The sequence below is a fragment of the Erpetoichthys calabaricus genome, chromosome 4 (genome assembly GCF_900747795.2).
Source record: "Erpetoichthys calabaricus chromosome 4, fErpCal1.3, whole genome shotgun sequence".
In the NCBI taxonomy this organism is placed as follows: Eukaryota; Metazoa; Chordata; class Cladistia; order Polypteriformes; family Polypteridae; genus Erpetoichthys; species Erpetoichthys calabaricus.
Genome location: NC_041397.2, coordinates 159,788,713 through 159,801,670, shown reverse-complemented (window position 1 = coordinate 159,801,670; position 12,958 = coordinate 159,788,713). Strand labels below are relative to the sequence as shown.

Sequence of the window (12,958 nt, the reverse complement as noted above, 5' to 3'; positions counted from 1 at the left end):
AGGAAGTTGGGTAGCTTCTCAGCCATCTGCCAATAGCGTCCCTTGTATGAAATCAACTGGGCAAACCAACTGAGGAAGCATGTACCAGAAATTAAAAGACCCATTGTCCTCAGAAACTCGCGAAGCAGCGAAAAATCCGCGATATATATTTAAATATGCTTACATATAAAATCCGCGATGGAGTGAAGCCACGAAAGGCAAAGCGCGATATAGCGAGGGATTACTGTATACTATGAGGTGCCTATCACACAAGCTGTTGGCTCTCTGAAACTTGAACTCGGATTCTGCTGTGGCTTTGCGTCTGCAAGACCTGTTCTTGTCAAAGTTTCTTCCATTTCTTACTTCCTTTTAATGGTGCAGGAAATTGTAACATACATCTTTACTTTAGAGAATTGCAAAGAAAGCTAGTACAGTCTTACTTTGTAAATTGCCTCTCTCTCATCATGATAGTGTTATACTACTTAGAGAGTAGTTGCTACTAACCATGCAGCACACGGACACACTAGTTTAATGCTTCATGGTATTTTCCACTCTTATGTCCGGCGTGTGTAGAATCAGTAGGTTCATCATGCATTTTGGGGTTGTAGGATTGGTGAAAAAGCACGTGCGCCCAGAACAACCTGATGTTAGATCCACTCTTTGTTAGAAGAATTAGGGGAAAAATAATAATTCTTTGCATTTATATAGCGCTTTTCTCACTAAGGTCTTTTATTGTACATATAACATGTAATTACAAAGATATTTAACACTAGAATTACCAGAGTCTACGAAAAAACTCGTAGATCCGGCCCACCTTAAAACCGTTCTCACCTCTCTTTTGTCTTCTAAATGTGCCGATTAAGACGAGCAGCAAGTAACCGGCTATTCCATCCCCCACCGTCGCAGAATGTTCACTAAGTTTTCCCAGCTCATGCCTTGTTTGATTATCTGGGAGTGACTGAACTGCTGGAGTTTTAGAATGGAAATAATAGATCGCTATTTGGAATACATGCATTTCATGCGTGTTCTGTTTCTACAGTAATCTGTGTAAACACATTGCTAAAACAGAAACTTTTTCATATTTTAGTAATAAATGTTACAAAATGTAGGCATAAACTATAGAATCTGTGAAGCCTGAAGTCCAAACATCAAATAAACACTTTCACAAAAGGTTCAAGGATGATACAACAGCTTCCGTGGCTTAACGCTACGGTTTGCTGACTTGGGGCACAGCAGCCCTGTCGTGCCACAGAGACGCGAGTTCGATTCCCAGCTTTGAAGAAAGTGTTTTTTTTTTTTTTTCCCTCAAACGGACATTAAATTTATAAATTGGTATGCACTGTAAATCGTTAAGTTTAAAATGTCAATCGCGGTTATTTCTGTTGATTAATTCATGCTTTTTTACTTAAGAGTCAGAACAGGAGCTTTTTCAGCTTCTAATCTGACTCAAACAGCGCCAGTATAACTTCACACCCGATCTGACGCTGTTCGTTTTCAAATAATATTGCATTACTTCGACGATGTTTTCTGATTGGTACTATTCGCGTCATAAAATGATTTCTTCAAAACGTCACATATATTTGTCTCTTTCTTTTTTTAAAATGTGCGTTGTAGCACGTAGTAACTGGCCACTTGCATGTTCTTGCGCACACTGAATGAGACAGCGCTATATGCAATCATCAGATTCAAATGTTAACAGTTATATAGCACAGAATGGAAATCAGCAGTTCTTAGCATTCCACCACGCAAGCTGTCATATCAACTGCCTACTGTAACTTGCTTTCTTTTTTCTTCGGTTATAGTCTTGAATAAAAGTGCACTTGTTTTGTTATACTTTTACATCAATATATGTTCCTGTGTTTGAGCTACATGGGCATGCTTAAAAAATACACGTATAATGCCATGAAAAGTGCACGCAGACACTTCAGTTCGCAAGCATTGGTATGACAATGCAGTCACAAGTACACTGCAGAGCTTTAGCACGTCTTTATGTGAAAACAACAGTATCAGATAGGGAGTGTCTGATGATTGCATATAGCGCTGGAGTTACTGATCTTTACTATGCTTTCCTCTGCATGTCCTGGAGTACAAAAGAAACAGCATACAGCAACACGTGGGGACTGGCAAGATTGTGGGAAAAAAAAACACGCGGTTGTATGTATCGTGATACACTGCAGATCTACAGCGTGTCTTTATGTGAAAACAGCAGTGTCAGATTGGGTGTTAGGGAAGGATCCTGAACGCGACTGAGACAATGAAAAGTGAATTAAAAAAAAAAAAAATAAACAAAGCTAACCTTTACAAATATCATAAATTACACTGGCTGTTACAGACTGAAATCAAATGTATCTTTTTACTCTAAAAATAGTGAAAATAAGAACACTGTCAGCGACTGATACTGTTACGCCACGGAAACAATGATAGCTAATGAGTGTCAATGTCACACACTAAGGCGCCTTTTTTTTTGGCGGTGGCTTTTTTTTGTACCTTTTGTGAAAGTGTTTCTTTGATATTTGGACTTCAGGCTTCATACATCATATAGTTTATGCCTACATTTTGTCATTTGCTACTAGAATATAAAAAACGTTTCTGTTTTAACAATGTGTTTACACAGATTACTGTAGAAATGCAACACATATGAAATGCGTGTGTTCCAAATAACAATCTATTATTTCCACTCTAAAACTCCACTTCACTCCCAGATAATCAATCAAGGCATGAGCTGGGAAAAGTTCGTTTACGTTCTAAGTTGTTGGGGCGATGGAATAGCCGGCTGCTGGCAGCTTGTCTTTATCAGTACATTTAGATGACAAAAGACGCTGGCGGAGAGGCGAGAACGGTTTTAAGAAGCGATTTAAGGTGGGCCGGATCTACAAGTTTTTTCATAGGCTCTGGTAATTCTAGTGTTAATGGAAAAGGGGCCAAGCATGTACAATGCACATACTAAATTGGTAATGCACAGTATGCACACAAGTAGTAAAGTGATCGGGTTGCAGTGTAGCTTTATGATGAAGTACCAAGTTCCCTCCAGTTACAGTGGCAGAGTCAGGAATGCCGCTCAAGGACCATGGCCAGAGGCCTTTGTCAAACCTTAACTGCTAAAAAAAAAAATTATATATATATATTATATATATATATATAATATAATATATATATATACAGTAATCCCTCCTCCATCGCGGGGGGTGCGTTCCAGAGCCACCCGCGAAATAAGAAAATCCGCGAAGTAGAAACCATATGTTTATATGGTTATTTTTATATTGTCATGCTTGGGTCACAGATTTGCACAGAAACACAGGAGGTTGTAGAGAGGACAGGAACGTTATTCAAACACTGCAAACAAACATTTGTCTCTTTTTCAAAAGTTTAAACTGTGCTCCATGACAAGACAGAGATGACAGTTCCGTCTCACAATTAAAAGAATGCAAACATATCTTCCTCTTCAAAGGAGTGCGCATCAGAAGCAGATGTCAGAGAGATAGAGAAAAGCAAACAAATCAATAGGGCTGTTTGGCTTTTAAGTATGCGAAACACCGCGGCACAAAGCTGCTGAAGGCGGCAGCTCACACCCCCTCCGTCAGGAGCAGGGAGAGAGAGAGAGAGAGAGACAGAGAAAAATCAATACGTGCCCTTTGAGCTGTTAAGTATGTGAAGCACCGTGCAGCATGTCGCTTCACAAAGCAGCTGCACACAGAAGGTAGCAACGTGAAGATAATCTTTCAGCATTTTTAGACGAGCGTCCGTATCGTCTAGGTGTGCGAACAGCCCCTCTGCTCACACCCTCTACGTCAGGATCAGAGAGAGTCAGCGCAAGAGAGAGAGAGAAAAGTAAGTTGGGTAGCTTCTCAGCCATCTGCCAATAGCGTCCCTTGTATGAAATCAACTGGGCAAACCAACTGAGGAAGCATGTACCAGAAATTAAAAGACCCATTGTCCGCAGAAATCCGCGAACCAGCAAAAAATCCGCGATATATATTTAAATATGCTTACATATAAAATCCGCGATGGAGTGAAGCCGCGAAAGGCGAAGCACGATATAGCAAGGTGCTTCGCATATTTAAAAGCTCGAAGGGCACGTATTGATTTGTGCTTGAAAAACACTCTGTCTCTCTCTGTCTCTCTCTCTCTTTCTCTTTATCTGCTCCCGACGGAGGGGGTGTGAGCTGCCGCCTTCAACAGCTTTGTGCCGCGGTGCTTCGCAATACTTAAAAGCCAAACAGAGAGAAATGCAAACAAATCAATAGGGCTATCTCTGTGACAGTCACTGCTCCTGACACGCACTCCTTTGAAGAGGTAGATATGTTTGCATTCTTTTAATTGTGAGACAGAACTGTCATCTCTGTCTTGTCATGGAGCACAGTTTAAACTTTTGAAAAAGAGACAAATGTTTGTTTGCAGTGTTTGAATAACGTTCCTGTCTCTCTACAACCTCCTGTGTTTCTGCGCAAATCTGTGACCCAAGCATGACAATATAAATATAACCATATAAACATATGGTTTCTACTTCGCGGATTTTCTTATTTCGCGGGTGGCTCTGGAACGCAACCCCCGCGATGGAGGAGGGATTACTGTATACATAGGGCCCAAGTGAACTATAATTGCTTCACACACTTGCCTTACTATTTTCGAAACCAGTGCCATCTTAATGCGTAAGTACACTAGGGCACTGCACAGGGGCCCATCTTAATACATAATTCGCCTGCCTCCTCACTCACTCACTCACTCACTCATGTCCGTCCGAAGCCGAATGCGCAGTCGCCTTCTGTGCACGTCCGAAACTGAATGCGCAGTCGCTTTCTGCGCAGCTGCCTGAAAAACCTTACAAGACCGAAATCCAACCCCAGCATCGCGGCAGGCGGCGGATGCGCAGTCGCCTTCTGCGCAGCTGCCCGAAAAACTGACATGCAAATAAATTGGTGTAATAAATTTTTAGTGTATCATAAGCAGTTGAAACTGGTTCCAAGAATTTCAGTGTCAACCCATTAGTATTTTGTTTAGCTTATTGGTGAAGCAATAAACAATTTTATTTTGTTGCCGGACTTCTCCAAATACTTTCAGTGTTGAGGCATTCTTGAGGTGTGTGCAAATTTTCACTGTATTTTAAGCAGCTGAAAGGAGTTCTGAGAAATTTCAAGCTGTTAATCCATTAGTATTTTATTTAAGTTATTAGTAAAATAATAGGTTTATTTGGTTGCCTCACTTTTCTGAATACTCACAGTGTAATAGATTCTCCAGGTGTGACTTTTAAATAGAAAATATGCTGAATTGACTTATATTTGAAATTATTCTGTAGGTCCACTTGTGAACAAAAATATTGCAGAAAGAAAGCATCTACAGGTTCAAAAACATATATGCCAAAATAAACATCCACATGAAATCTATGCCAAGAAATTGATTCTATTTTAATTTAGTGTTAAAATTTGAGTGCTTGATACCTTGGAATTCAAACTTTCAGGAATTTTGGAATATTGGAAATTACAAATTGGATGAAAATGGTCGACTTACCTGCTGTTGGGAACATGACCTATTACCTGCAGTTCTAGGCATTACAGTCAACTGCTTCAGCATTTTTGGAGACAGCATATGCCTTCATTAAACAGGCATATGCAGGCAAAACAGGTTTGTCTTTAAGTGTCATCAGTTTTAGGATGTAGTTATACAGAATACTTGCAGTACACATTTATAGAGGACACAGGAAAATGGACAGGAACAACATTGATGCATGAGGGCATATTTCATTCTCTTCCACCAAAAGAAAGTGGGAGTATAGATTGTTTATTACTTGAACAATATCACTGAGAAGAGGAGCACTGGCAGAAAGTATTAACACTTGTAGTTTCTGTGATTCACTTTCTTGCTTCTAAAGGTTTGCCATTTCATGGAGAAAATCTGTACTGGGTCACCAAAAAAAAAAGGAAAATATTTAGGTACACTGCTGCTGAGTGAATTTGACCATTTTTTTGGAAGAGCATTTGAGACTATATGGAAATTGTGGAAGGTGGATCCATCATATTTATCAGCAAGTATTTGTGAGGAATTTATTGAATTAATGGGACAGAATATATTCTTTGTGTTATTCTTAAAGAAATAAGAGAGACAGTATTATTCAGGAAGTGTGGATTATACTCCAGACATTTCATACATTGATCAAGTACCATTTATTGTTAGGTATATTGCAGATGTGAGCATGTGGAATGTTTCATTAAATTTATACCAATATTTTCTAGTGCAGAAAATACTCTCGCAGACACTGTCAAAGATTTTCTTAATGAAAATGTAATTCCCCCATCAAACTCAAACTGCCATGGTCAATCATATGACAATGCATCTAACAAGTCTGGATCCTGTACTAGACTGTAAGCATGGATTTGAGAACTGAATGAGTTTGCTATTTATGTCCCTTGTGCTGGACACAGCTTGAACTTGGTGGGAGTGAAAACAGTAAAGAGTTCTCTACAATCTGTGAAATTGTTTGACTTTAATCAGCGTCTATATTCCTTTTTCTCTGTTTCAACACATCGATGGAATATTCTAGTTTCATCTTTAGGAAAAGATACAGTTGTCAAGCACCTGTCTGACACAAGATGGCCATTATATTTTAATGCAGTTCGTGCTCTATATTTAGATTTTGAGAAAATTAAGCATGCGCTTGATTCTATTTCAGCTTATACTAGACAGGAAGTGAAGGCAAAGTGAGAGGCAGAAGGACTAAGGAAGAAAATGGAGAGCCTAGAAATTATCCACCTGGCAATTCTTTGGAATGACACTCTTAAAAGTGTGTTTTACTGTCAAGAGGATGTGAATAACTGTCATGAAAGATTTTGAAAAAAGTATAAAACAATGTTCAGGAATTAGGAATAAATTTAGTAAATATGAATTAAAAGCCAGGACTAGGTGTCCAGATTTAGATTATAGCTATATAAAAAAATAAATAATACCAAAGTGTCAAAGTGTGCATTTTACTAGATATGATGGAGCAGAAAAGGACATTTTTCAGTGAAACTTAAAACTTTAAGGTAGAAACATTTCTTCCTGTTCTGGATTCTTTAATTTCTGAATTAAAAAATACGCAGAAGCTTATTAATTGATTGGAAATTGATTTTCCTTCTTTGGTGAATTGGAAAAAATGGATTTTTATTAGCTGAACAAAAAGTGTGAACATCTTTCTAATATATATCATCAAGATCTCAATAATAATCTATATATATAATTCACTAAGCCAGAAGACAAGTAGCCAACCATGGAAAGCATGCCGGAAGGGGCGTGGATTCACTAAGCCGCCGACAAGTAAGACACCCATGGCGCACGCAGGAAGGAGCCACACCCACCAACTCTAAGACCATTGGATGCGACGACAACTCGCAGAGCCACGCCCACCAACTCGGACGCGACGACACAGAAAAAACGGCGTCATTTATATTCGTCTGTCGTAGAGGCCACATGCACCTCCGAGCCACGTTGACTGTTCATTGAGGCATGTTTCTCGCGGTGGTGAATCGCCATATGCAGCGTGTAAAACAGTTTGCGAGGGGTATCCCATGAGATCCTTAAAACAATCCTTTACAACTGAGGTTAAAACACAATGAAGTAAGCAGTCTTTAAAAACCAATACGCCCTGTGCCTCTGTTTAATTAGCGTCGGCGGTCCTCCAATTGTAAGTCACGGACAATTGTATGTTTCCCTCTCAAAACACAATGAAAGAAGCTGTCTTTAAAAATCAATAAGCCCTGTGCCTCCATTTCATTAGCGTCTCACCTGCTTTAGCCAATGGTCTTAAAGTTGGTGGCCGGGGCTCCGTGAGTTGCTCTTGCGAGCGGGCACATGACCAGGGTGTGTGTAAACTTAGAGAACGAGGGTGGAGGGGGGAGGACCAGGTAACAAGAGGCATGTTTGTCGCGAAACTGAATCGCTGAATGACCGTGCGACGACGGTCGGCTGGCAAAAACTGGCCGACAAATTAAACGCGTGTGCATTGTACTTACTGAAAGCAGCATTACGGATTTTGCAAATGTTCATTTTTTCCCTCCTTTTAGACAACTGTGTCTTTCCGGAAGTGTTCACCAATCAATATATTATTTTTGCGGCGTTTGCCTGCATGACCACGTGCAGCGAGAGAGCGAGAGCGTGTGACACACACACACACACATATACATATACATACATACATACATACATACATACATACATACATACATACATACAGGCACACGCGCGGGAGAGAGAGAGAGCGCGATGGACACATAGGAATAATAATATTTCGTTACATTGATATACCGGTGTTCTCAGTATTCAAACCGCTATCCACACAGGAAGGAACCGGGAAGCGGTCACACAATCTTCCAGAGTCTCCTTACTGCAAACCAGCAACACTACTACAGCCCCATAAGGCAGTTAAAAATACACCGGGCTTGAATTTGTTTTCACTTCTGTGCATAGCATAGCATAGCATGTTACTTTTGTTGGTGGCTTATTACGGTACGGATGTTTCACATGTACATTGTTTCCCCTGTGCTTAAAAGACATTAAAAAAAGTGTTTCTCAACTACGCCATGGTCTTAATGTTGGTGGGCGGGTCTCCGTGAGTTGCTCTTGCAAGCGGGCACATGACCAGGGGGTGTGTAAGCTTAGAGAACGAAGGTGGACGGGGGAGGACCAGGTAAGAAGAGGCATGTTTGCCTCGGAACTGAATTGCCAAAAACTGGCCGACAAATTAAACGCGTGTGCATTGTACTTACTGAAAGCACCGTTACGGATTTTGCAAATGTTCATTTTTTTCTCTCCTTTTAGACAACTGTGTCTTTCCGGAAGTGTTCAGCTATCAATATATTATTTTTGCGGCGTTTGCCTACAGGACCGTGTGCAGCGAGAGCGTGTGACACACACACACACACACACACACACACACAGACGAGCGCGCTGGACACATAGGAATAATAATACTTCGTTACATTGATATAGCGGTGTTCTCAGTATTCAAAGCACTATCCACACAGGAAGGAACCGGGAAGCCAACACACAATCTTCCAGAGTCTCCTTACCGCAAAGCAGCAACACTACTACAGCCCCACAAGGCAGTTAAAAAATACACGGGGCTCGAATTTGTTTTGACTTTTGTAGATAGCATTGTTGCAATTTTACTTTTCTTGGTGGCTTATTACATTACGGATGTTTCACATGTTCATTGTTTCCCCTGTGCTTAAAAGACATTAAAAAAGTGTTTCTCAACTGTGACTACAAGTACAGTACTGACAACTGTGTCGTTCAGGAAGTGGTCACCCATCAATACATAATTATGCGGCGTATGCTACGCCGCGGGTTGGCTAGTCTTTTAAATTAATGTGTCCACCTCAAGTACTACATAAGTATTGATGAACTGTATGACATTGTCTATATTATACAAAAAAATAATTTCAGACAACTTGAAAGCTGTTTCCCTGTGTTGAAATTGCACTCAGAATATGTATACATATTATGGTTATTAACTGTACAGGAGAACGTTCAATTTCACGGCTTAAATTAATAAAAAAAAAATCAGCTTTGCAGCACAATGGACAACAGCATTTAAACTGGCTTTCATTGATGTGCATTGAAAGTGATGTATTGAACACTATTGATTTTGAGGTAATAATAAAAATGTTTCGCAAAGAAAATTCACAAAATTTGTGTTGAATGACTGTTAGAAATAAATAATTTATGGTAATTTTCTTTTAACAATTTAATTTACATAGTATACCAATTAATTTATTGTGCAAGTGCCAAAATGTTTATTTTTCAAAACTTTCATTGCTTAGACATTTGCATTGATTAATCTTTGATGTATGGCATATATTTTATATACTAATAAAATAACTCTGTAAAGCAAAACTGCAAATGTTTGTGCTAAATCTTTATCAAAAATAAATAATTCATAGTAATTTTCTTGTTCTATCTTTATTTGTATAACAACATATAGTGTATAGGCTGAAGATTTTGTTGTTCAAACCTTGTTATATTGATTTTTGTTGATTAATCTTTGATTTATAGCACGCTATTTATTGTTTTAAAATCGATTTTTTTTAAAGTACTAATAAATATATGCTTAATTCTATCAACTATTTATGCATTAATTCTTGAGAGTAATTTGCGTAGGTTGGGGCCCCAGTGCATTACTTTGCCCAGGGGTTCATGATGCTGTTAAGGCGGCCGTTTGAAACCATCTATCTTGACAATCTAAAGGCGTTGGTCGTCTCGAGTAATCTTCCCTCGTCTGCTAAATAGTAACGTGTGAAGTCGACTTTTTTGACAACGCAGACATGCTATTACAGTTGTCTTTCCTTCGATGTGCGGACGAAGCAGCTCACTAAAAGAAAACAGTGATGTCCTTGACAAACGAAAATTCTCTTCAGCAACAACCACTTCATTCTCCCACCAACTACAGGTCTGTGTCGTCCGAGTGTTCGATGTAGCAGTGCATTCTAACGCCTCCGTTGCACGATATAGCGATGAACGAATTGTACTTTTCAATGTAAAAAGTCTCGTTAACAAATACCAGCACTACTTTAGCTATTGCACAAAATTGACTCATAGCGCACACACTGACGTCAATCAAAGACGATAACTGCGCACGACCCCGTAATTGTTTTTTTTCCTTAATTAGCAGTCAAACAATAAGGAGATACAAAATTAACTAAAACATGACCAAAAATACTTTCCATCACACATTATCTGAAATGAAAAACGATGAAGGTCTCAGGAATGCTGATCTGCTCAGGCGCCCAACACATTTTGGCAGTACTCTTTGAGAAGAGAAAATCAGCAGTTTCGGAAATGTATGCTATTGCACAATGGGAACAGCAACAAGCCATGGAATTAAAGAATGGGTTTAATTAACGACAATAATCGGTGCCTGCTTAAGCAACTGGTTGGAGTTTGAGATCCTGACTTAGTTGGTCTTCTGTTGGCTATTTAAGGAAAGAAATGAAGCAATTCGGATGAACTATTAAGACATTCAGGAGTACAAATCTTTAAAAACAAGTCAATTCAAATTAATTCAAAAGAAGTCAATTAGTAGCAAAAGCTGTCCAGTAATTAAGAAAAGGGTTAGAATGAAAACCTGCTGCCACTACAGCCCTCCAAGACCACAGTTGGGAACCCCTGCGATATATTCTGGAACAAAAACCATTATTTTGGTAAGATGTGTAAAATACAATTACTGAAACTTTTTTTTACTCAGATAATTTCACGTTTCTTTTCTCCTCGATTAATACTGCAATACTGCTTAAACATCCATCCACCATTCTAACCCACGAATCCAGGAGAGTTACGGAGCAACTAGAGCCTATCCCTGCAATCGTTGGGTGGAAGAAAAAAGCAACTTCCATTTATTCAAAACTTTTCAATCAGTTACGGTAATCAATTTTTAACTAATCCAATTCAGATCTCCGGGGACATTCGGTAACTATCACGGAATAATATAAAAAGCCCAAGAGTTACTTTTCAAGAAATACAATTAAATCGCAAGAATATAAAAAAAAGCAACGATAGTATATTCATGGATCATCACAACTACCAAAATGAGCAGCAACATTCTGCCACATTTATAAAACTCTAAATACATAACTACAAACGCGTTCCTTAACCGAACTGACACAATTTCGTGTTTACGATGGAAAAATACGATTTCGCTCACCTTTAACTGCTTGCCCATCCTCTTTTAGCATTGATTTAAAATGAGTTCCATTAAACTCGGTGTCCACGATTTTTAGTTTTTTGCTCTCCAAATCGGTAACTTCAGATTGCGCCGATTTACGTTTTTTAGGCATTGCGCTTATATTTTTAAAATCTACGTAAATGTAATATCTCCGTCTATAAACACCTCCCTACCAAGTACGACTTGACTGAAGTTAAGAAAAAAAAATACACGTGGGAAATCGTGTGAGGGAACGGTCCGTCGATTTCTCTGACCCCACAGAAACAAGAGAAGACAAAAAAAGGGCCTATCACGCCATACCCAGTTCCCTTTTGCAATTGGTATTGTTGCCTCTGAAACGTTATTTACATTAAAATAAAATACAGCACCTTTGTTAGAAAACGTCTTATTAGAGCTGACAATGTTATTATGCCAATCGTCAGTTTATTAGATTCGTAGTGGATTAAAAAGGGTTGCATAGTCATAATAAACTTCCCAGCGTCAGCAACTTCAGCCGGTTAGTTCTTTTTTACAAATCTAATTTCCAGCAGTTACTTCCAGTACGGGTCGTTAAATGAAAAAGGACTTCGGCAATTTACGATTGCGAACGTATTTGTGAGATTTAAGCAGTCCCGATAACCGATCGTCAATAATATCAATTAAGGCTCAAAAAAAGCACAGAAGAGGTTGTAATATCAGGCAGATTGAGAAACTGTGACTTCACGCATGAAACTGCTGCGATATGTGATGTATTATTAATGGGCAGTTTTGAAAAGTAAATAGTTTTATTTAATTGTCAGAAAATAGAACAGCGTGTAACTGAGACAGTTTTCAGCAGCTGGCCTAGAAACAATAAGAAAGCTAGGGAGGATGTGAAGCTACAGTGCATCCGGAAAGTATTCACAGCGCATCACTTTTCCACATTTTGTTATGTTACAGCCTTATTCCAAAATGGATTAAATTCATTTTTTTCCACAGAATTCTACACACAACACCCCATAATGACAACGTGAAAAAAGTTTGTGAGGTTTTTGCAAATTTATTAAGAATAAAAAAACAGAGAAATCCCATGTACATAAGTATTCACAGCCTTTGCTCAATACTTTGTTGATGCACCTTTTGCAGCAATTACAGCCTCAAGTCTTTTTGAATATGATGCCACAAGCTTGGCACACCTATCCTTGGCCAGTTTCGCCCATTCCTCTTTGCAGCACCTCTCAAGCTCCATCAGGTTGGATGGGAAGCGTTGGTGCACAGCCATTTAAAGATCTCTCCAGAGATGTTCAATTGGATTCAAGTCTGGGCTCTATC

The 12,958-nt window shown here is 39.0% G+C and overlaps 1 protein-coding gene across 1 annotated transcript in view; it reads right to left on the bottom strand.

The window, feature by feature from the left end:
• Positions 1-11,896, bottom strand: part of urb1 (URB1 ribosome biogenesis homolog) — a 427,266-nt gene extending 415,370 nt beyond the window's left edge. Inside the window, exon 1 of the mRNA XM_051925732.1 lies at positions 11,648-11,896. Within this exon, the coding sequence (XP_051781692.1) occupies positions 11,648-11,780 (133 nt within the window). The 5' untranslated portion in view covers positions 11,781-11,896. The remainder of the gene's footprint in view (positions 1-11,647) is intronic.
• Between the last annotated feature and the right edge of the window lie 1,062 nt (positions 11,897-12,958).